The 25,972-nt window shown below is 34.2% G+C and overlaps 1 protein-coding gene across 1 annotated transcript in view; it reads right to left on the reverse strand.

Moving 5' to 3' along the window:
- MUC19 (mucin 19, oligomeric) overlaps positions 1–25,972 on the reverse strand; it is a 189,411-nt gene that overhangs the window by 129,317 nt on the left and 34,122 nt on the right. Inside the window, 22 exon segments of the mRNA XM_037738205.1 lie at positions 822–1,068; positions 2,469–2,595; positions 3,002–3,096; positions 5,230–5,379; positions 6,362–6,499; positions 6,668–6,752; positions 7,406–7,498; positions 9,440–9,575; positions 11,012–11,135; positions 11,604–11,726; positions 13,013–13,223; positions 16,002–16,099; positions 16,299–16,359; positions 16,876–16,993; positions 17,774–18,002; positions 18,999–19,058; positions 20,097–20,147; positions 21,920–21,961; positions 22,050–22,232; positions 23,050–23,232; positions 23,316–23,480; positions 23,614–23,802. Of these exon segments, the coding sequence (XP_037594133.1) occupies positions 822–1,068; positions 2,469–2,595; positions 3,002–3,096; positions 5,230–5,379; positions 6,362–6,499; positions 6,668–6,752; positions 7,406–7,498; positions 9,440–9,575; positions 11,012–11,135; positions 11,604–11,726; positions 13,013–13,223; positions 16,002–16,099; positions 16,299–16,359; positions 16,876–16,993; positions 17,774–18,002; positions 18,999–19,058; positions 20,097–20,147; positions 21,920–21,961; positions 22,050–22,232; positions 23,050–23,232; positions 23,316–23,480; positions 23,614–23,802 (2,908 nt within the window).

The raw sequence follows: 25,972 nt of genomic DNA on the forward strand, positions 1-25,972 counted from the left end.
GAGGGAGGGAGGGAGGGAGGGAGGGAGGGAGGGAGGGAAGGAAATTACTTTGCTCCAAAGTGTAGAAATCATAGCTTCCTCAGACATTACAAAATAGTCAAAATTCTTCAATTCTTCAGGAACTAAGTCTAAATTCTTGGTTATGATCTGACCACTGTCAATGTTTCTAGCCCAATCCTGTATAAAAGCAGCCCACATGCGTGAATTTTTTTCCAGACATTTTCTACATCTGAGTATTCTGTCTACTCCACAGGAAATCATCCTCTACATTTCAATTTTTGTCTGGAAAAAGATTCATTCCCTAGCATAATTCATATGCCTGTCTTCTCTGAGAAGTTTTCCTTAATCTCCTTAGGTAGTGCCTGGCCCCTTCTGCTATCATGCTCTAGGGTACAAACCTCCCTCTAACGGTTTGTGTCCTGCTTACTTGAAGTCGAAGACAATGTTCATCCTGCTCTGCAACTCCAGCACTCAACACCAGACCTGGCACACTGCAGACACTTAATAAGTGTTTGTTAATGATTATTACTGAGACAGCTAGAAAGCATCTTCTGAATAAGAAATCATTTCACATTGTCTGTAGTAGAAGCTGCCAGAATATTTTTCCACTGGTGATTAAAACAAAACCAGAGTAGGATAAATCATCTATATCCATTAGGATGCAATAAGACTTCCAGAATAAAAGAGATTTTTATTAAGAAATAAAAATCAAAAGTATGGCAGATCTAAAAAGGCTTCATATTGGCAAAAGACCATTCCTCTGAAAACAATGCAGTCTCTTGATTTCGGTGTCATAGTAAGTATACATGTAATCTCCATACCATTTATTGTCATCAATGTGGATGAGTTTGCCTGGTTTCATGACCTCGTCATTTATGTAGCAGTCACACTGAGATTTCAGTACACAGTTTCCTTCATTATTCTGGTACATTTCATCAGGGCAGGTGCATCCATCAACTGGAACATCTTCTACATCACAGCTTCTATCTCTCTCTGACAATGATCGGCAAGAACTATTACAGGCTTTTACGTTGTACTTGAAAACTAGGCCACTTGGACAAGAATGTTCTGTTGGTACAGAGACAAAAGAAAGAATGAATATGTGTATATCCAGGGAAATAAACAATTTTATTTCAGCTTGATGTTTATAGATATTAGCATGAAATATTCATAATAGAGATTATGAATTTTTTAAAAGTGTTTGTTCATTGGGTTTTTCAAATTCTTTTTTGTTTTCAGTCAATGCTGAATTTCTATATGTTTAAACACTTTGCTTGGTATTAGCCCATAAACAGGAGAGGTAATACATTGCTTTCGTGTAGTGTATATTCCCGGTGGAAGGACAGTCGTGGTACGTGCTATGAAGAAACCAGAGGGGAGGCACTAAGTATGTACAGATGAGGATCTATGCTTAGTGAAGAGGGTGGGTAGATGAAAAGCAGGAAGACAGCGCAGGGAGAGGTGATTCTATGTCTGAAGAATAGCCTAACTCAGAAAGAGAATGATTATTTTAAAGAGTACATAGAAGAATAGAAGCTGTATGGCCAGAGACAAAGTGACTCAGTGGTTAAAATTTAGAGGGTCCCCTTAAGGAGCTTGGTATTTAGCCTTACAGCAATGAGACATCATTAACTTGTTTTAGACTGAAGTGTCACATGATAAGCTTAGCGCGATTTGGCTTGGTTTTAAATATTATCCTGGTTTACCTGTAGAAAACGGATTAAAGGAAGCCAAGAGTGAATACGAAGGAGGCTTATGGCAGTTACTAAGAGAAGAACAATGGTGGTTTCTTGAACCTGGTTGGTGGCAATAAAGATGGAGAGATGTGAATAACTGAGAGAGATTTGGAAGGTGAAATGAACAGACCTTATTGATTAACTGGATTCAGGCAATGAGGTGTTACATATGATCTACAAGAGATGTGTTTCTACAAAGTTTGCTGTTTGTTTTTTGTTTTTCTTGTGGTAAATCAAGCGTTTTTGTGAAGTCATATTCAAACAGTGCAATAAATACTTTAAAAACAAAGCAAGGTTTTAAAAATATGATAGTTGAGCTTCTAATTTATTGGTTCATTTTTGTTTTTTCTCAACATAAATTATTCATATTAAAATGTCATTTACAAATGCATTATCAGTCAGAACATTATTTAGATTTCAGCACACAATAATTGAACAGAAATGTATATTTATATAAAAAAACATATATATTCTGGTTTTGCTTTATATGTGAATATATTAAGATCAATAAATCAAGAATTAAAATATGTAAAGATTGCACAAGGATATTAAAAAAATAAAACCAAAAAAAACCCATCTTTGAAAGAACCAGTTAAAAATTTGTAAACACATATGCCTAAACCACACATACACAACACACACACACACACACACACACACACATACACACACACACAAGACTATAGTGAAACTGAGAAGGAAGTCATTCTTGAAATCTTCTCTGCTGCTTACCACATAGGCCAGTTCTCCATCCTACTATGTATGTTTCCTTCTCAGCACACACTTTCACATAGTTGCCTAAAATTGTACATAGGCAGTCTTGACTGTTTTCACAAGTGCAAGTATATTTTTTGCATTCCTTGAAAATAAAGAAATTATATTGTATTATGAAATTACTTGAAAGATCAGGTAAACTAAGTATTATAATTTAGCTCCTAACCAACCATTCTACCTGAAAAAGTTTCTTTGAAACTTTCAAAGACATTTTTAAATATTCGAATAGTAAATGAATTATTACCCTGCTTGTCAAAACATTTAGAAAAGGCAAAAAGAGGAAATTATTTAAGATTTTTCTTATTTGGGGTTATTTTCCAGCACCGCTTTTATCTAACACAAGAATAAATTAATCGAATCTAATGCCTATGTAAGGATATACAATCTATTGACAATGGCTGTTATTTGAAAATATTTAATAACTACATGCTTTTGTCAATATCTGCAAAGTATTTCTCAACAAGAGCTGTTAATATTAGAGCCTCACATACCTCATGATAGGGTTTAGGGTTCACAATTGGGTGGCAGGAAGCAAAAGGCCCGCTTGAATCGAGAAGAATTCCACAGTGCCTTTCAGCAAACTTTTCTGGAAGAAAATCAGTGCACTCAAAATTAGTTTCAATAATGTCATAACTCTTTTTTTTTTTTTTTTTTTGAGACGGAGTCTCACTCTGTAGCCCAGATTGTCTCAGCTCATTGCAACCTTTGCCTCCCAGGTTCAAGCAATTCTTCTGCCTTAGCCTCCGGAGTAGCTGGGACTACAAGTGCGCGCCATCACGCCCAGCTGATTTTTGTATTTTTAGTAAAGACAGGGTTTCACCACGTTAGCCAAGATTGTCTTGATCTCCTGACCTCATGATCCACCCACCTCAACCTCCCAAAGTATTGGGATTAAAGGTGTGAGCCACCGAACCCAGCCATAATTCTTTAATTAAAAGAAAAGACATAAAATTGTAACAGTTCTGTCTATTAAAACAATTTTTAAAGTGTTTTGCTGTAATACATCTAACTTGTCACTATATGCAAAATTAGCATGCTGTAATTAAAAAATCTTACACTCAGAGGCAAAGTCTTTGTTAGCTTTGTTTTTTGGGATTAAATCAATTTAGCTTCTCTGAAATGCAGTTTCTACATAAAAATGGAATTAGGGGACCATATTATATCTTTAGGTGCCTTTTAACTTTAAAATATATATTTATAGCTAAATTGTGTTGAGTTGGTAAATAAACCAACCACAACACTCCCCGACCACACCATCCCTGCCACTTCAGAAGATTATATCAGTTTTCCTGAAGATCATATATTATCACAATCAGTATCAGTAATTCCAATACACTAATTTTGTTTTTTAATTGATATTCAGTTGGCATATAAATAACTAGCACAGTATTAAATTAACAAAAATAAAAATCATAACAATAGCATCTGAGTAGCAAGTGCTTGACCTAATGACTTTTGGAAGGTCTCCATTAAAAAGAAACTGAGACCAATTATTTCCAAAACTTTAACAAATTGGCAACCCAGTATTGCCACTTTTTATCTAGATATTACTAACAGATTATTAGAATACAGTTTAATTTTCTGCATTTTATGTTAAGTTCAATATAAAACTGAAAATTAAATTTAATTAATTTCTATATCTCTCCAAAGTGGTGGTATATGGTCTGCTTAACATAAATTGACTTGGTTTCTGATGAGATATATATTCTCATTATAAGTGTTTTCACTGCAAAAATCCAAAGCCAAAATAATATGATAATCAAAACCCTGAAATATGTATTATGATGTTTATGTTAATGCTTCTACCAGCTCTTTTAAATCAAAATTAGTAGACAAGGCTTTGAAAAGGAATTGCCTTAGTAATGTTAAAATATTTATTATAATCTGATGAGACTATTTCAAATTGTATCAATTTAGAAACAACTAACATGTCAATATAATACATTTTAACTTAGCTTCCATTGCACTCGCTTTTTATGAAAGAAGCAATACAAAATAAAGCATTTATTAGTATCAGCAATACCAGGGAGAAAACCAAAGCATGACTTGGATTCAAAATGCTTGGATTGCTCAGCTGTCATCCTTACTCACTAAGGATTCTTCTTAACCCTCTCTGTGCTCCATTGTCAATATCTACATTAATGGGGATAATAGTCCCTCACATGCTGTTCATGCGTTTTGGGAGAAATAAATTGAACTAATATTTTAAAAGCCTTTTGGTAAGTATAAAAGTAAGCTGAATCATGCCAGTGTAAAGTTTAATTAATGTCTATATTGGGGCTTGGACAGCAAGAGTTAGGACAGCTGAACCTAGCTATAGCTCTATCATCAAGTGGTTTCACCAGTTTCAATGAGTCTTGGTATTTTAACTAACATTTTTACAACTAAATTAAAGGAGGGAACAACTGAAGAGCTAAATATTCCCCAAATCTCTTCGGATCTTGTTATTCTATAATTACAGTACAAATTGTGTAAGAAGGAAAAGAGTAGGTATAGAAAAAGAAGCAACCAAGTTGAACTCCCAGTGAAATATTTATTTTGTAGAACTAACATCAACCAGCCAGACTGCTTCTCTGCTGTGTCCTCTAAAATTCAGACAGTACAGCAAACACTAGCTAAAACCAGGATTATCTGATGTGTTGATATTATTACCAGAATAAGCACATACTTCCTAGCACCAAATAAGTAATTATAGATTTTGATAGTCAATTAATATTACCTTTTTCTATACTGATACATGAAGAGGGGTTTCCTTTAGGACAGGACATCATTTCCCAAGAATTGGCAAATGCCTGAGATGTCTCCTCCAATATATTCTGACTTGACATGAAATCATCCTCTGCTTTGTTGTTATAGGAACCACAGAGTCCTGTATAACAGCACACAACAAAGTTGCACATCTCACCTAATCGGGATCTTTGGATTCACATCCTCACTGCACATTCAGTTCTTTGCTCAAGTAAAAACCTGTAGAAGCTATCTGAGAATATGTCTGGATTAGCCTTTATACATTAAATACAATTTCAAGGCATTTCAGATTTCACTGAAATTCCCTTTCATTTGAATTCCAGGAGCACTGAAACACCATTTGCCATGAATGCTGTGTTTTTCCTGTTTGTCACTGTAACCTTATCTCTTTGAGGAGCCAACAGAAAGAATGCTTACAAGTAAGAACTTACAACTCACATTTGCACAATTTCAGTGTGGAGAGTCGAATCGTGCTGAGTGCTATATGTCTTTTTTACCTGGACCCTTCTGACCTGAGTTACATTTTTTCCTTTGTGTAAATAAGCTACCTTCTCAAGTAAATGTGTATTACAAAAACTTCTACTGTTTATAAATTATTACTCTTTGTGGAATTTTCCATAATCTTTGTTTTGCTCAACATCCATGGCTGTAGTTAGGAACTGATTTCTAAGACAGAAAACATCAGTGAAAGAAATGACCATATGATTTCCCAGAAAGACAGGTAATAGTGTAGCTCTTATATCAACTGTGATTTTCCAAAGATTTATATCTACAGTATTTTCATTTACTCAACTACAGGTAAAAGCCTTAGTAGCACTAGCAAAGTAAAACATTAACGCATATATTATCAAATTTCATTTAAATGACAGTCAATTTAAGATGTTTAAACTATTTAAATTGCTAAAATCTTTGGAGGATAGATTTTGTAATAAGTCATCTTTATTATGAAAAGCAAGTTGGAATTATTTTACTACAATGTGGAAGGACAGATTAAGTCAAAATGGTTTACTGGTTTAGTGTTACTAATTAAGAGACAATGAAAATTAGAATAAATGATGGTTATATTTCAGCCTTGGGAATAAAACTGTATCCAGAGAACTTACCCACAGTGTCTGTGAATTGGTTGGGTGGCATAGAAACATATAATTGCATCACAGGAACAATTTGTATTTGTAGTTTTACATGAAAGTATGTTTCTACTTGAAGGTATGAGGAAGATGCATTGAAGATCTGTATTTTATCTGTTAAAATAATTATGAACATTAATAACAATGTGTTCAATAGTTTCTACTTTCTTAAAATAGTTTAATATTTTGATATCTGTTAAAAATTAGAACCATAATATCTTTAAAAATTACATAAAATGACTGCATCGTACACTTATTTTAAAATGTTGTTATTAAACTTACCTGAATAGTAATAACCTTGGTTACTAATCTTGTCATTTGTGACTGTTCCATCACTGTTGAATATATATTTGTCAACTGGAACAGACTAATATTTAAAACACTTTGTTAGTTAACATTAATTTACAATATTAATTTTAATATAGGAACCCCAATTTTATGTCATAAGATGTTTAATGCTATTGGATTAATTTATGAATATCTAAAATATAGAAATTTTTAAAGCATTTTTAAGGCACATTTTGCTTCATTGTTTCTCACACCAACTCTGTGTAGCAGACTGTAAAGAAATCTTCATCCCCAATGTGTGAATGCAGACATGGAAACCCAGGATGGTAACTTGGGTATCCAAAGGTTAAACAGCTTGTAAAGGCCAAAGTCTAAACTAGTTGTTCTCCCTTCCCATTTAAGTCTATTTCCCTCATAATGTCAATTTCAAATAAATAAAACTCTAAACAAATGCCATTGCCTTCCTTCATAAATGGTCTGCAAAGTTTAATGAACACATAAATTTGATCTATAATGAAGATATTAATTGTGTATCTATGGTAATTTTGATATACTTCAGAAACTTTGCAACTAGCCAGCTCCTCCAGAGACTTTATCAATTCTCTATGCAATTTTACTTAAGCTTTTAGTGTACATAGTTAAGCTTCTCTTCTTCAACCTCAAAAATCCTGAATTTGTAAAATAAATGATATGATTTGACTCTGTATAAACCTTAGGAAGCTGATTACTTACAGAATTCAAGAGAAGTGTAACACTATTTAAGCACGTTCCTGTCTGACCACTTGGGCATGGACGGAGCTCAACACTAATAGACCAATCTTCATTCTGTAAAAAATGCATTTCATTAAAATGTTTATTAGAATGTCATTTAATGCTATTTATGGTATGCTATTACTATGCAATTCATTCACAATGCACATTTGAATTTTAAATATGTACAATTCCTACTACAATCCGAGTGCTCTGAGAATAGAAACCTAGTTTGGCCCATGGTACAGCATCAGGACTGGCCAAGAGCTTTATAGATGGTCCAAGTATCTTGCATAAACTATATCCATGTAGTCTACCATTGATGGATTTTCATAGTCTTCATTTTTTATTTTTATCTTTACTTTTTGTCTCCCCAAAGGAAATGTGCTGCCACATAAGGATTCTTAGGAATTAGCAGTAACATAGTTTACTGCTTCTCTGGACGGTTCACATGTCCTTTTAAATCTTATGTGAGAGGTATTTAATCTGTAAAACTAATATAAATTAAATCAAACATGCACTTCCAGTTCTCATTTCAATGTCTGGAAATCCGTAATCTACAAGAAGCAAATGTTCCCTATGCTTTGTCATTTTTCCCTTTTACGTTCCCCATCCTGTATCCTATTGGATTTACAGGAGCATAAAAAGAAAGAAAGGCAGGCTGGGCGTGGTGGCTCATGCCTGTAATCCAGGCATTTTGGGAGGCAGAGGTGGACAGATCACCTGAGGTCAGAAGTTCAAGACCAGCCTGGCCAACATAGTGAAACTCAGTCTCTACTAAAATCATAAAACTTAGCTGGGTGTGGTGATGGGCACCTGTAATCACAGCTATTCAGGAGGCTGAGGCAGAAGAATCCCTTGAACCTGTGAGGCAGAGGTTGCAGTGAGCCGAGATCACGCTATTGCACTCCAGCCTGGGAGAAAACAGTGAAAGTGCATCTCANAAAAAAAAAAAAAAAAAAAAAAAAAAAAAAAAAAAGAAAGAAAAAAGAAGAAGAAGGAGAAGCAGATTATGTTGGTAGGCAATCAGGAAGCTTTATTTTGGAAGAGTGACTTTTAGTAGCAGCGACTACATTTTGCAGCTTAGAGGACATTAATCCACATTTTTCACTTCAGGATTCATAAATTCTGTTAATCTTCATTTCTTACCAGAAAGATTATATACGATCACTAATTCTCAGGTAGACTAGATTGCTAATCCTTTGTAGCACAGACTACAAAATGGAATCACTCTTTATTAAAATTCAAATTCAAATTTTAGTACTGAAAAGAATTTAAATGTAAGAATAGCCTCTATCATAGTGGTACTATTGTGCTATAAAAACTAACAATAAATTTAAGAGAATAATAATGAAAGAGGAAGATCCTTCATGGAATGTAAAAGACTGTTTTATATGAAGCAGTAGTGAACACACACAAAGGAAAGTAGGAGAATGAAATAATTTCCCAGTGTATTTAGATGATTATGAGCGATTATTTGTTGTGTTTTTTTGCAAGGAATTTCCAAGGAGGACAGGTAATATTAATTTAATACCCGCAGGTAATGCCATCAGTGCCAATATGTGATAGAAAACATACTGAAATACATAACCAGTAATTGAAAGATTGTTCATTTTTTTATTTCTTTTTTTTGAGATGGAGTCTCCCTCTGTCACCAGGCTGGAGTGCAGCTGCGCATTCTCGGATCACTGCAACCTCCGACTCCGTGGTTGAAGTGATTCTCCTCCCTCAGCCTCCCAAGTAGCTGGGATTACGACATGCACCACCAAACCTAGCTAATTTTTTTGTATTTTTAGTAGAGAAGGGGTTTCACCATGTTGGCCGGGGTGGTCTTGACCTCCTGACCTCGTGATCCGCCGGCCTCAGCCTCCCAAAGTGCTGGGATTACAGGCCTGAGCCACTGCGCCCAGCCTATTTCTTTAAATAGTAATTCAAGGTGAAGACTGTGTTTTAAATTGGTTGAGAAATAGTTTTTTTGTATATCAGTTTCCTCAAATATTGCAGGCTATTACATACGTGAATGGCCAGGAAGTGGCAGTTTCCAGGATGGTTGTACTTAACACCATCAAAGGTGGTAAAGGAACTTCCTTCCACCTTACATCTTCCAGGGCATAATGCTTCAGTGCAAGACCACTTTGCATCTTGGCATGTGCTGTTAAAATGTAACAATTATATTAAGGGTTATCAGTTGTGTTTTCTCTGTGGTGAAAATAAAATATCACACTAAAAGTTCATAACAAGTTAAGACATTTGGTTAAGCTTTATTAGACCATCTTTATTTCCCACCCAACATCTCAGCACCGTTAAAGTGTCTCATTGATGGTAGTATCCTGATGTTTCAGAAGCCTTGATTAAATAATAACTTCTCATGAATTAAGCATATAAAACTCATAAGCTGGATTTCAGAGATTTGTTTAAATAGAGCACAGGTCATTATCAATATTAAAATACCTGCTACGAGCCACATTGTAGACATGTACCACACAATACGGTACAAAGACATTAGAGTGAGCTTTTGAAATGCATCTCGTCTAAATTGAGATCCACTATAAATGTAAAATACACACAGATTTTGAAGATTTATAAGAAAAAAAATCGTAAAATCTCTCATTAACTTGATTTCATATTAACTTTATGTTCAAATGATAGCATTCTAAATATATTGCATTATATTAAATACATGACTAAAACTAATTTCACGTGTTTCTTATATTTTAAAAATGTGTCAAGTAAAAAATGTTGAATGATATATGTAGATCGTTTTTGCAGCCCACATTATATTTCTCTTGAGCAGTACTGTTATACACATTCAATAAATTATAATTACTGTTATTTCTAATTCTTAATACAAATTAAACTTTATTAATACAACTATAATTTAAATTAATATTATTATAACCAAAATAAAACGTTTTCCATTTATAGAGAAAATAGGTTTTTTATTGAGCCAAATTATGTTCCCATGAAGACACAATACATTTCTAGAAAAGTATTTTGTAGTATTGCAGAAATTTAGAGCTTCAGAGAAAAGCCATAATGAAGAATGGGGAAATCTCAATGATCATTTCATTGTTACAGAACTCAGAAGGCAGACTCAAGCTGAGTATTCTCTTAATCATGAAATAGTCTACAATAACTTTGGTACATTAAAATTTACTGCTGAATATTATTTATCTTTACCATCTAGCCACATATAAAAATTATTTGAAAAGTATTCAGCTCTAACTGTACGTTTTGTTAAATATTATTGGCATAATGAGATTATTATTTTATTATTATAACCAAAATCTTATTCTGTATTTTGCTCTATATTTGCAACTACCAAGTGATTTACTATTTAAAACACTGTTCCTGTTAGTGAACATGATCTTTTAAAGGTACATAGAAAGATCATGTAGTTAATAATAAAAAAGAACACACTGTGCCTTTCTAAAAACAAAACATCAACAACACAGAAAATGCAGTGGGATTGCTTTTCATTTCTTAAAAGTTTATTTTAAGGGGGCATTCAGGAATTTTTTCAAATTAGATAAAAATATTGGTATTATTTCACCATCCATAATACATGAACAAAAAGCACACACATACCACTGAGAACCACAAGGACCTTCTCGGACTTCTCCTGCCTGATACACTTTTCCGTTGGATTCACAGGGACATTCAGCTTTTAATACACATTTTCCTTTCTCTCTAATGTCATCCAACAGATAATCTACAACACATTGTATAAAGTTAACCTCAAAACTCTTAAAACATCAGTAAGTTGTCCAGCAGTGCTTTGTGAAATCACTCTTGAGATAGTTCTTTCAAGGGTAACATGCACTGAAAATGGTAACTTCTTATTAAAGCAATTACTCTTTGAGAACTGGTAAGAGGATAGAAAACAATTTTCTGAGTCTGAGTTACTGCTACACGGTGCACAGCCCTACTGCAGTCAATGTGGGACTAAAGCATATTCTGTGGACTACAGGAGCCCTCAGGTACTATAGATATGGAAATATGCATTAGCATTAAAATTTTCTCTAACCCTCCTCTGCAGTTTGCTATGAGGATGGATTAGAAATAGTTAAATTGTTGGAATGTTGTGCTACAAATAAGACATCACTCTGACATGATTTGAGTCCCACTTTGTTTTCGCTTTTGTTCTGTTTTAGTGTAAATACTCTCATAGGTATACTACCTTCTGGGCAGGTGCAGCCGCTCACACATTCACTGTCTTGAAAAGGAGCCACATTGGAACAAGTTGCAGGATTGGAGAGTCCACATTCTTTGTAGATATGCTGTTCTGGACATCTTTGTGTTTCTGGAGAAATAGAGAAATATGTATACATGGATATTAGAAGAAACTAAGTATAATGAATACACAGTCTTCTAAGGAGGAGCTTTTCTTTTTTCTTTTTTTTTTTTTTTTTTTTTAGAGTCTCACTCCATCACCAGGTGCCAGGCTGGAGTGCAGTGGCGTGACCTCGGCTCACTGCAACCTCCGCCTCCCGGGTTCAAGCAATTCTCCTGCCTCAGCCTCCTGGATAGCTGGGACTACAGGCGTGCACCACCATGCCCAGCTAATTTTTTTGTATTTTCAGTAGAGACGGGGTTTCACCATGTTGGCCAGGATGGTCTCGATCTCTTGACCTCGTGATCCACCCGCCTTGGCCTCCCAAAGTGCTGGGATTACAGGCGTGGGCCCCCGCACCCGGCCAGGAGGAGCTTTTCAAATGGAATTCTTTCAATCTGATTTACAAGGTAGAAGTCAGTCTTTAAAGATACTCAATACAACTAAATTATGTCAAATTTTGTGTATTATTTTATGATACAGTATTTAATTTGGAGGAAATATATGTTGTCTACAATTTCATTTATATTCTACTTGTATTATGAGGATTGACTTAAGCATATGTGTAAAGTATATTTGTATGAAACTCATATTTAGGTTTTATTAATCTTTTTGAAAGAAAATGATGGTACTAGTCAGTATACATTTGATCAACTAGTTATTTTTTACAGAATTTACCCGTGGTCTTCCATGATTTTTACTGATTGTAATGAGTACAATGTTTTAAATTAAGATCTTAACACAAAGAACTGGAACTTGAAGTGAGTCATGCCACCTAAACGAACTTTTCCTCATAAGTACATGTGACAAACAAGACTTCAACCTCTTGGCCGGGCGCGATGGCTCACGCCTGTAATCTCAGCACTTTGGGAGGCCAAGGCACACGGATCATGAGGTCAAGAGATTGAGACCATCCTGGCCAACATGGTGAAACCTTGTCCCTACTAAAAAACACAAAAATTAGCTGGGTGTGTGGCATGCAACTGTAGTACCAGCTACTCAGGAGGCTGAGGCAGGAGAATTGCTTGAACCCAGGAGGCGGAAGTTGCAGTGAGCCAAGATCGGGCCACTGCACTCCAGCCTGGCGCCTGGCAACAGAGCCAAGACTCTGTCGCAAAAAAAAAAACAAAACTTCACCCCTCTAAGATCCCCTTCCAGGACTTAGAATCATTTGAGATTTCTTTGCAATACAGCTTAACTTTAAAGTACTATAGAAACTTACAGAGATGTAGCCTACAATGAAGGTAAAAACCTACCACAAGCCACATCAGAATCGCTTCTCCAGGATTCAAAGATGCCAGGACCATCTGAGGCACAGAGGCGGGACAGTTCTGAATACGTGTCACATGTGGATGTTTTGTCTGTAGTTCGACAGTATTCATCAATGCAGATCATTTTGTAGTCATTGGAGAGAGCAACAACCTTTCCACATTTCTCAAAGTAGGTTCCAATAATTTTGTTACAATACTACAAAATAAAGCATATTTTATTAAAATAGGCAATAAAAATAAGAAAAATGGACAATAAAGTGAATTTTTTAAAGGATAATTACAGAAGAGCTTTTTTTTTTTTTTTTGCTTCTTTTTGCATCATATCCTATAGCTTTGACAAAGAGAGTTCTTGGATGTTGTTTGAAACAGAGCTTTTTGAAGTATTACATTTGGTAAAATGACTCCTAAATGAATACTATTGGATTCCTGGCATTTTGGATTGTTGTATAATGGCATTGGTTGAAATAGAGGCGTTTGAAGTATTATATCTGGTAAAGTGATTCCTAAAAGAATACTTCTGGATACTTGGCATCCTGGATTGCTATGTAATGACTTCAAAAATTATTGTGCTTAAACTTACCCAAACTGTCTTCAAAGGTGACATGAATTTTAGAACTAGAGAAAATGGAATGGTTGAGAAGAAGAGAGATTGATAAATGCCTAAGATTGGGATGGTACCTGGTGAAATACCATAATAGAAAGAAGGGATATTGTCGTTTTAACTGTTAACCTGCTTATATTTTATGATCAAATAGATGACCATAAAATAAATTGACTCTGTCCTTTCTTAGTCAGAGTCATGTGTATTTTCTCTGGAAACAACATATTTGTTCTGTTTCAGTAAAAGAAGTAGAGAGATATATTATTGAATGAAAAAAAGTTCAAATTTAAACATAATTCGACCACCATACAGCTGTTTTCTATTTTAACGATTTGTTTTAGAGAAACAAAATATACTGTTGAACAAATGTACAATTTGTATCAAGTAGGCTGGAGACAGGTTGATAACATTCTCCAATGAGGTATAAAATTAAGTGAAATAAAAATCTTCAAATATTACTTTTTCATCTATTATTTTTGTACATTTTTTCACTAGATTACAGATTTCTCTAGAGCAAGAAATATGGCTTTTTATGCTCTGGGCTTAACACACTATCTTGTACATAAGTTGGTCCTTAATAAATATGCATTGTTTTGAAGATAAATTTATGTAATCATGTAACTAATGTTTTTGAGCAACAAGGAATGTTTTCAACATATTATGCAACTACTACAATACATAATCTTTGTTATCATGGGACTCCTAATTTTACACGGAACACATGAGAAAAACTTGGGCAATTTTTATAGATGGTATCTCATTATCAGTACCAATGAGAGCCATAAAGTAACAAAAGAAAGAGAAACCAATTCCAACTGCAAAGATCAAGGAAGATTTCACAATGAAGATGACAGATGATCTTGTGTAATGCCATGGTGTAATTTGCTTTGCTTGAAGATGACAGGATGGCTATGATTGCAACACCCTCTTTCAGTAATATATATTTTATCAATACTATCCACATATCTCTTGATCTTGAGAATTCTATTCTAATTGAAATAGGAATGAGTGAACATTCATTAAATCGCCAAATGGATGCAGTCTATCAAAATCAACATAATAGAATTACATAACTGCAGAAAATTCACAGAGTAAAAGAAAACTATTTGTAAATGCTGTTGTCAAAAACATTATTCATAACTTCCTCAAAAAGAAAGCCAAAGATATGAGGAATGACCATTCAGACTGGACGTCTGGGGCAAAAGTAAGGGAGTGGGACATAGTACATGGATTTCAAACTGTAAGAAAGGAATCAAGTCAGTATCCATTAAGAGATGATAGTGGAAAGGTGAAGCATGTCAGTTTACATACAGACAAACTAAAACATTGTGCAAAGGAAATTGTAATCATTACATTAATATATGGTAAATATCATAGTGTTTGGGGGGGGTTATTTTGGCCTGTACCGCTAGACTAAAGCTGAAAAATATAGGAACATTGGAGAGGAAGTAGTTGCAGAATTCAAAGAAGAAAATACAAGTGCTCAGAAGAATATGAAACCAAAAGCTTAAATTGGAACCAAGGGCTACAAGGCCAGGGTAATAAGAACAGCATAATAATGGCATAAATACAGACACATAGACCAGTGAACAGAGTAGAGAGCCCAGAAATAAATCCAAACATACACTGTCAATTATTTTTTAGAAAGACACCAAGAAGACACAATGGCAGAATGGATGTGTTCTTTACTAAATGGTGCTGGAAAAACTGGCTTTCCATATGCAAAAGAATAAAATTAAAGACGTATATCATACCATACACAAAAATCAATTCAAAATTAATCAAAGACCTAAATTTAAGACCAGAAAATATAAAATGTCAAAAGGAATATAGAGGAAAAGGTCATGGACATTGGCCTTGGCAGTGATGTTTTGGATATCACACCAAAAGCTCAGGCCACAAAAGCAAAAATAAACAAACGGGACTGCATCAAACAGTACTTCTGCATAGCAATGAAATGATTAACAAAATTAAAGGGTAGCCTGAAAATTGGGGGAAAATTGCAAACCATGTATCTTAATCTGATTGGGGGATAATATCCAAAATTTATAAAGAACATATAAAACTCAAAAGTGGAAAAAGAAAGAACCCAATTAAAAAATGGGCAAAACACTGAAACACACATTTTTCAAAAGAAGACGCACAAATGTCCAATAGGAATATGAAAGGTGCTCAGGATCATTAACCATCCGGGAAATGCAGATCAAAACCACCAAGAGCTATCACCTCATACGTGTTAGAATGGCTACTATCAAAAAATTAAAAGATGCCAAACGCATGCCAGACAAACATGTATATGTGTTGTGTACCCTAAATGTAAACAATGGGAACTATTGCTAGAATTTGCCACACAAGGAAATATAAGTTTCTTGCCTGTATTCCATCTTCACAAACTTCATAGCTTTTACCAACAGCACTGGGACAATCACCAGGAATTTTACTATTGGCAATGTGCTCATTAATATCTTGTCCTTAAAAAGAAATAATTATTTATTTAAGTTATTCTTTTTATGTGTGCATTATTTTCAAGCTACATATAGACTTGGCAATGTAAATTTTTTTATTTTAACAAGTTCTCATTCTTTATAAAAGGCACATGATTATTTTTATTTTTGTTTTTAATTTTATTTTAGAAAGCAAGTTCTTAAACATGATACATTGGAATCTTACCTGGAGTGCTGTTGAAGTTACCACAAAGACCACAAGTTGGATACTGCTTGTGAAGAGTTAGCTTTAAAAAAAATTACATGTATATGTTCATGAAATATTAAACATATCTTAAAATGAACTCAAACCAAAAGGCTGTGCTTCCTCAAATTCAATTACATATAGGCCAGTTACTTAGGGGTTTTAAAGGTCTTTTTCTTAGGGACCTGGCTCTGTAATTTGAAATAGGTCCTGACTCTACCATTTACGATGTGTCTTCAAAAAGATTATTTGGTGCAAAAGTAATTGCAGTATTTGCCATCTAAAAGTAATGGTCAAAACCACAATTACTTTTGCACCAACCTAATAAGTTTTCTTACTCTGTATTTTCTGAGCTTCATCATCTCTAAAATATGATTAGTAATAGAATGTACTTTAATATATTTTTGAATATTAAATGAGATAATTCTTAGTATAGTGATGAATACGTAGAGATTTCTCAATAAACCTTAGCTCTTACCTCCCTTATAATGTATTGTTTTTATAACTTAACAAAAGGACAAAAAACACAGGATTACAAGAAAATCATAGATAGACTTACTGAGAGTTTGTTATTTTTGTCCCACATTAAAGTCAGGATTCCTCTACGGCTATTCAGAACATTATATTCTCCAAATTTTTTAATGTGAATCAACTTATTGTTATATGGTATCTGTACACTGAAAAGTATAAAATACAAGTATAGGTAAAAAGGTAAGAATCATACTATTATATGTTTTTTGATAATTCATGTCACACAACAATTTAATATCTTATAGATATAATTCTTGCTGGTAAATATTAAAGTTTTCTTATCAATTCAAAAAAGGAGAAACAGTGTCTTTTCTGAATATCAGATGAACTTCTAAAAAACAACTAATAGATCCTTGGGGCTTTAGAAAAATTAACAGATGACACTGGTTCAGTATCAAAAAAAAATGACCAAATAACTTGAAATGTTCACAAGTAGAATATCATGCCTCATTTTCTTATCCTGGAAAGTATTCAAATATGCCATCCCTTCCAAATCCGAATTGTTCCCCCTAAAAATCAAGCACTACAAGTTTTACTCTCTTCAATTTCTAATTTATAAAATCTCAAATTTATATTGGTGTTAAACTTGCAAATGACAAGTGAAATATCCTGAAATATTCAACAAAAATATTCAATTTTGTTGAATACACATTTTTCCCGTAATCTAGATACTCAGTATAGTCAAACAAATTTGTTTTTCCATCTTGTTATAGGAATAAATATAATGTCTTAAAATCCCAAATATGTCAAAGTCTTACGCATTTATCAAACTCTTGGCTAATAATCAATTATAAATATCATTATGAGCATCAAAATCAGAAGTAAGTACCATCTCCCTTTTTATCTTTTTCTTTTCCTTTTTCTTTTTTTGCTCAGGTTACTTAAAATAATTTTATATCATTTACCCAAAACATTACGGTATTTACCTTTCTCCATGAACTAAAATAGTGTCACCAAAAATAGAGATGTCATTATTGTCAATGAGAACTGTTATTTTTTCAATCTCACTATCATTGTTTCGTTTGATCTCAATATTGAAATCTCCTCCAGATTCAACACAGTGACGACAGAAAGTGTACGGGCATGAAGATTCAAAGGAAAAGATTCGGCCATTGAAAGATTTATATGCTCCTTTGCTCCAGGTAGACGCTTCACCTACAAAATATTCAGAGAAACAGGTACATAATTATTTAGAACAATTAGCATATCTTCTAGATGGTTTTTTTTTTTAAGATCTGTTTTAAAGTGTTTTTGTCCTAAGAGAAATAAAATCATATAAAATCACTGAAAGGTTCCACTCTCATAGTCACCACATAAATCAGTGTTTGCTTTCTTTCATCACTGCAAAGATTCACTACAACTAGTACATGAGCACTTCTTTAGAGTACTCTAAGTTGGCCATTCTGGCTAAAACAAAGCAAGACTAAAAATATGTTGTCTCCCATAGGAAAACAAAACTTGTCTCTAATACGGGAAGGAATACATGGAGGGAAGTGGTGGTTTGTATGCTTTCTTGCTTTGCTTTTTTTAGAGAGGTTTTTCTAAGTCTGAATGAGGTCCCATTTATAGTGAATGAAGGTAAAGAATTATATCATTTGTCTCTCTATATAAATATATATATATGTGTGTGTATGGATGCATGCGTGTGTGCGTGTATGTGCGTATACATGATTTTTGGAGGAAAAAATGGTACAAATGTGATGTCACTCAAACATACAGTGATTAAACAGACAGATGACGGGGACATTTTTCAAACTAGTTTCAGGCTGGGCACAGTGGCTCATGCCCATCATTTCAGCATTTTGGAAAGCTGAGTTGGGAGGATCATTTGAGGCCAGGAGTTCAAGACCTGAATAGGCAACATAGCAAGACTCCACTTCTACCAAGAAAAAGAAATATCCACTCATGGTGGTGCCTTCATGTAGTCTCAGCTACTCAGGAGGCTAAGGCAGGGCGATTGCTTGAGACCAGGAGTCAGAGGTTATAGTGAGCTATGATTTCACCATTGCACTCCAGCCTGAATGGCAAAGTTAGACCTTGTTAATAAATAAATAAAACTAGTTTCAGATCTTGTGAATTTGATTCTATGACCTCATTAGGTACTGGCTTGTGCATAAATATATGGATGAATATCACAACCATTTTACTTACCAATAATTGCACTTGTTTCTGAGTATTTTGGAGTTGCTTCTGGAATATGGGATCCTTTTTCTATTCAACGCAATGCATAGATTATTTCAATTTTAAGATATATATTCATTCTAAATATATAAGATATTGAAACTTCTACATGGGAACTTAAAAGTTGGTATAGAAGACCATCAATGAATTTTTTATTCTGTATATTATATAACATATATAACTTTGTGAGAACTGGGACTTGCCAAAGTCACATACATTATTATCTCTGAAGTTCATATTTTTTCAGTATGTTCATGAATCATTAAGAGCTTATGCATTTGGGATCCTGTACAATTACTAATTTGTGCTTCCCCCCTTACAGAAATATTTTTTCACTTTGGAAATAAAACATTGCATTCTCATTTTTATCAGAAGCCATGGCACAAATAAGATCAACGTACATTTTAGTCAATCAGTCTATTATCTAATACTAAAAATTTTATTATCTGTATATGAGGAAAATGTATTTCTCCCACTTACAGGGAAAAATCTGCATACTTTAAAACTACATTTATTATTATTGTTTATGTCTAATGACCCTTTATGTAACCAAGTAAATTTATATTCAATCTTAGGGTAAGGCCTAAAAGTAAGCAACAACAACAATAACAAAGTGGATATTTTGATAGAATTATAAAATCTTTTTCAAAATGCTCTTTATCTATCTTGAAGCTTCTTCTCTTTACTACAAGTTGTCTTTACTCAGACTTCTCTTTACTACAAGTTGTCTTTCCACTCAAGAGTGGAGACAGTTTGAACTCCTAATTTATTTATGAAGGAATTTTAAAAATGTATGTCTAAAATAGTAAAAGAGTTGTAATATATTTTATTCAAATTCCCTTAAAATGTGATTTAATCTCTCTTATTCATAAAATTATTTCAAATACTTAGTTGATCATCTAAACTTTAGTATCCAAAGAGAAGCAGCACTTAAGAGCTCAATATGAGAAACAATAATATCAAGTCCTAGTAAATCAATAATCAGCAGAACATCACAACATTTTAAGCACATGTGTATGTGTGTGTATGTGTATCTTTTTAAATACCCAAAAGCATAAATCAAATTACCTGGAGTATTGAGTGGTTCAGACGTACTGTATTCAGATGAACTGGTGACACCTATTTTAATACAAAAGGATTAGGCTATTTTATGTGTATGATTTTACTTGGTAAAGTAATTTTTAAAGAAAATCTAATGGGTAGACCATAGATCCTAGACCAGTAATGCTAATACTAGCAGACTAAGACTATGTAAAGCTGTAGAAGAAAAAAAAAATCAACTCAAAACCCTGCTAGGGTAAGAAAATTAAATGCCTTGCCTCTAAATTAACTACAGCAAATCAATTTTTGTTTTCTAGGTCATTTGTCTTAAAACTTGTCAAAGGTAAAAGAACAAGGTTCAGTAGACAGGGCTCTAGGTCTCCTATCCCACTGTCAACCAAACTTTCTCATTCTGAATTGCTTTAGTTTTAGGAAACCTAGGAACTATTTGAAGAGGTCAACTGAACAAAAGATTCTGCACTCAGAAACTAGTAATATGAAAACCACTAATCTAAATGAACTGACACCTTCATTAATGTCAAGAGATTCAGACTTCTCATTGCAAAGCCACTAGATTGACTGCCATTATATACACTACCAAAAGTAACACTACTTAGTAAAGTCTATCTCACGTGGAAAAATCAAAGCAGTTAAAATCTGACATCCAAATAGCAAAAAATATATATATATATATATTCCTCAAATTAGCAACCACTCCACACTGGAAACATTAGACATAATTATTCTGAATACATTTCTCAGGAAGAAAACCTAATTTGAATACCTGAGCTGATGGCAGCCTGTCTAGAGATCAGAAATTAGGTGTCTTTTAAATCATTTGTACCAACTGTGATTAAACAAAATCAGTGCCAATAAATAATGAACGACTTCAAATTTCTCAGTTCCATGGAAGAGTTGACTTCAAAATTGATGTCCAAACATTAAGAACAACCAAAAGTAAAATTATTATTTCTGTATGACCAGGCCTTTCTTGGAACAAATTAATTGATAGTCAATCCTGTGTCTGGTCGACTGTTACTACATTACACTATATCTCTTGATAATTATATATAACTTGTTTAGAAAAAAGATATTAATCCTAAAGTTGAATTCTAAAGATGAATCCTGAATACTTTCCACAACTTCCATTTGACGGGAAGTGAGCCACTGCCCCCAGTTCTATTGTCATCTATTCTAGTGGTTCCCAAGATTTTCCAGCCCTGATAACAGCATCAAAACAATTTCTGCATCAATAATACATATTATTTTAACAATGTGTACTACAAATTCCAAGACTATGCAATCAATTGTTTTCATTAAGTGGAGATATTAAATTTTATGAGGATTTCAAAAATGGATGCAAGCCTTACTCTTCTCAGCAATAGGCTCGCAAAGAAAACTAAAGTCACCAAGTCCAGATACAGGATACAAAGTTTGAGCTCAATAGTTCAGCTGCTAGTTTAACTATCTCTTCAACTGACTCCAAATCAATTTTGCATAAAGGCAACTAAAAGAATTCCACATTGATATATTCACAGCCATGAAACCAGTTCCACATCTTATGCCAACAAATGTTAATCATTTGCCTGATCATATCTAAACATATTTCAACATTTTAAAATGTAGACCTGCATTTTATATGATTGCTATTAATAATGATTTCAATTTTTACTGTTATTTTAAGATGTATCTTAGAATTCTGATTTTCTGATCATCAGAAATCTCAATGCCTATGCCATAGGAACAAGACCCAGTAACATTATTTCCGTTATCACAGGTACCTGTACCACTAAGGCCAGTTTCACCATTTAGTCCAGAAGCACTAACACCAAGTCCATCTGTACTCTTACTTTCTCCACCACTTCCAGAACCAGAAGACCAAGTGTTTCCTCCTAATGGAAAATCAAAATGTAAATAAAAGAAATAAAGAAGAAAGAAATTAATTGGAATTTCTTAGAAATAGAGTCCAGGTTAGGATACCTGAGTCACTGACATCAGATCCAGGACTCAAGCTTCCAGCCTTAGAAGGTTCACTGCTTCTCTTTCTATTCCCACCAGTTCTACTGACTTTAAACCCATGTTGATCAGATGACCCCAATATGACTCCTGAATCTTCAGAGATACCACCAGAATATTCAAACCCATTTTTTGCACTTGAGCCACCTGTTGAATACAAAATATGGTCACTAGAATTACTTTCAATGCATACCATGATTCAGAATTGTTCCAAGCACAGAAGGTAACTATCAGCACCTCAAACTATAGCCTCTAGAACTACCCACTCCATTTCCATCAAAATTTTTACTACTGTTGCCATTGTCACCAGATTGATTTAAACCAGAGTCTCTAAAGTCAAATTCAGCTCCAACCTTCATTTCTCCAAGTCCAAATTCAAATAACCAGGACTTCCCCACTGGTGAAGAAATAAAATGTTAATAAAATAATGGATGAAAGGTTGAAATCATTTTAGATTTCACCAGAGCAGAGTCCAGGACTAAAGCACCTGAGCCACTGACATCAGACCCACTGCTGCTCTGCTCATTCCAACCAGATCCATTTCTTTCAAATCCCTTTTGACCAAATTTCACTGAATCAAAGCCTAAATTTTTTGATATATCACAAAAAAAATTATCCCTTTTTATCAGACTGGTACCAATTACATGATAGAAAATGATTATCATAGAATGCATTTCAATAAGTTTATTATTCAAATTTTTATGCAAAGACATTAAATAACAATACCTAAGCCACTGGAACTAGGTGCTGGAGTAACTTTTATTCCATTTTCACTAAGGTCATTATCACCAAATTTCCCTGAATCAGAATACCTAAAATCAAATCCAGCCCTAACTTTTTTTCCTCCGAGTCCAAATTCAAGAAACTCAAGCATTCCCACTAACAGAAAAATCAAAATATTTTTAAATAAATTAATATTTGGAATTCAGTTGTATATCTCAGGAACGGAAACTGGCTAAAATACCTGAGCTACTGGCATCAGATCCAACACCTTTGGATCCAGCCTCAGCAGATACACTGCCACTCACTCCATTCCCTCCAATTTCCTTGATTCCAAATCCCTCTTGGCCAGAATCCCATAAATTGGATATCAGATTTCGAGAGCCACCACCAACAAATTGATTCTCACTTCTTAAACTGGTATCACCTGCAGAATATAAAATAAATGTCACGATGTATTAAAAACATATGATTCAAATGTTTTTATGCACAAAAGTCAGACATTAATACTTAAATCAAAGGAAATAGATCCTCCAGAACCACTCATTTGATCTCCTTAAACTGTTTTGCTAATAATGCCACTGTCACCAAATGAACTCGAATCAGAAACTTCAAAACTAAATGCAGCATCACCTTTCCCTGCTGCAAGTTTCAAACCAGAAGAAACAGTTCCAACTAACGGAAAAATCAAAATATTACTAAAGTTAGTATTAATTAACCTCTTTGTTGTTAAGTATTAAATGTATTTTAACTAATTAATTAATTGAAATAATCTTAAATGTTTAGGAATGAGTCTTAGTTGGAATACCTGAGCTACCTGCATCAGATCCAAAGACTATGGTTTCACCCCCAGCAGGTCCACTGCCTCTAGTTTCACTCCCATCAGCTCTACCGACTTCCAATCTCTTTTCATCAGAGGTCCCCAAACCAAATCCCACATTCAGAGAGGCACCACTGCTACTAAAACCAGCACCAAGTCTTGTGTTGGTGCTATCTGCTGAAAAAAATGAAAGAAAGAAAGAAAAAATCATTGTCACCAAGGGAATATTTTAACACATTTTATGATTCTTTATTTTGATGCAAAAACCTGAATTGTAATATATAGATCACTGGAACTTGATTTCCAGTGTTCTCTACTTCATTTTCACCAAAGCCTTTGTTGAAAACCTCTGACACCAACTTCACCAAGCCAGAATTACCAAGCCAAATTCCAATTCACTCTTCTTTTCACTACCAACTCCAAAATCAAAAGGCAAAACGTTCCCGCCTAATGAAAAATTAAAGTGTTATCAGGAATAATAAACAAAGAATAACAATTATTCCTATTTGCAATAATAGTCTCTGAATCAGAATTCCCGAGTCACTGACATGAGTACCAAGGTCCGTGGATTTATCACCAGCGAACTCCTTGTTCTTCCTGTTTCTACCAGTGTCCATGTCTTAAGGTAAATTGCTCTAAGTCAAAAATACCTAGAGTTACTATATTTTCTTGACACTCACTTCCCTCATTGGCCCTAGTTTCTGAATATAAAATGCTATTTTTCCACACTTTTGCAAATTTATTTTCTCCAGCCTTGTTTTTCAAGAAAACTAGGTCAAATATTAATAATGGGATTTTAAAAGTTAACATTGTAGATGTCATTCAACCACAAGAGCCCAAAATTTACCTGTTCCAGGTGACAAAACTCGGGAATAAGAGAAGTTAAATGGTTTTCCCAAAGGTTAGTGTGAAAGACTGGGGATAGTAACTGTGTCTCTTCTTCCCAGCTCTAAGCTCCTTCAATAAAAGCCTCAAACCTACTTGCCTCTTCACTAAAGTGTTTAATTGCTGATTTCTGTTGAAGTTAATACAGATCCTTTATGAACCAGAAGGTTAACAAATTTTTCTCATGAATTCCTTTAATATTAAATCTGTATTTGTCAAAAACACCACCAACTCCTGCTTTGTAAACTAAATCAATTAATTGATTATTCTGACAAAAGCATAAACTAATAAACAACATAGAATACCTGTTTCCCTGGCAGCAGAATCAGAGTCAGCTAATCCATTTATTGCATGTACACCTAATCCATTTTGATCAGGGACCCCTACCAATTTCATTTTGATTTGAAGCAGTACCACCAAACAGTACCACCTGCTGAACTGGTTTCATCTACCACACAAAAATACAAACATTACCACAGAAAAGTTGTATTCATTCATACAATACAAGAAATTAATCTCCTACAGACTGCTTGAAGCAGAGTCACATTTTAGTTTCTGATATATTCCTTGATCTCCCTTATTCCATATCTTTCTAAATATAATTCTACATAGTAGAATCAGGAGTAAGAATGGCAACCAATTGACCATGAGATTTGAAAGAATTTCATAAGAAATGCAAAGCTTTGAGGCCACTGACAGTAAACTTCCATTGTGTTCTACAGAACATGAGAAAACGACTAACACCTAATATAAACAAGAGTGAAAGGATCTGCCTTAACTCCTTAGCTCTACTGAGTTTGTCAGTCCCAAGACAGGTGAGTGGGAAGTAGAAAATGTTGTGTCCTTCATGATGATATTATTTCCAAAGTTGTTTCTGCCTTTTCACCTCCTAGACAAAACTATTAAATTTTAATGTAAAATATAGAACTTATTTTCCTCACTGGGACTGCTTCCTTCCCATTTTGTAGCGTTACAGACCATAGAGATTTCAGTGACCAGGCAAGCACAGTAAAAGTTGGAGTAGAACAGTAGGAAAAAATGTATTGAGGCCAGGCGCGGTGGCTCACACCTGTAATCCCAGCACTTTGAGAGGCCGAGGCTGGCGGATCACGAAATCAAGAGGTGGAGAACATCCTGGCCAACATGGTGAAATCCCGTCTCTACTAAAAATACAAAAATTAGCTAGGTGTGGTGGCGCACACCTGTAGTCCCAGCCACTCGGGAGGCTGAGGCAGAAGAATCGCTTTAACCCAGGATATGGAGGTTTCAGTGAGCACAGATCCCACCACTGCACTTCAGCCTGGTGACAGAGCGAGACTCCATCTCAAAAAAAAAAAAAAAAAAAAAAAAAAAAATGTATGTATCGAACTAGCAAGGCCACACCTCACCTAAAGAAATTCAAAATATTTCCCCCCAAAAAACAAAATTGCAGGCCACAAACTGTTTAGGAACTCTTTCTTAT

Source organism: Cebus imitator, unplaced genomic scaffold (genome assembly GCF_001604975.1).
Source record: "Cebus imitator isolate Cc_AM_T3 unplaced genomic scaffold, Cebus_imitator-1.0 Scaffold2, whole genome shotgun sequence".
NCBI classification, from domain to species: domain Eukaryota; kingdom Metazoa; phylum Chordata; class Mammalia; order Primates; family Cebidae; genus Cebus; species Cebus imitator.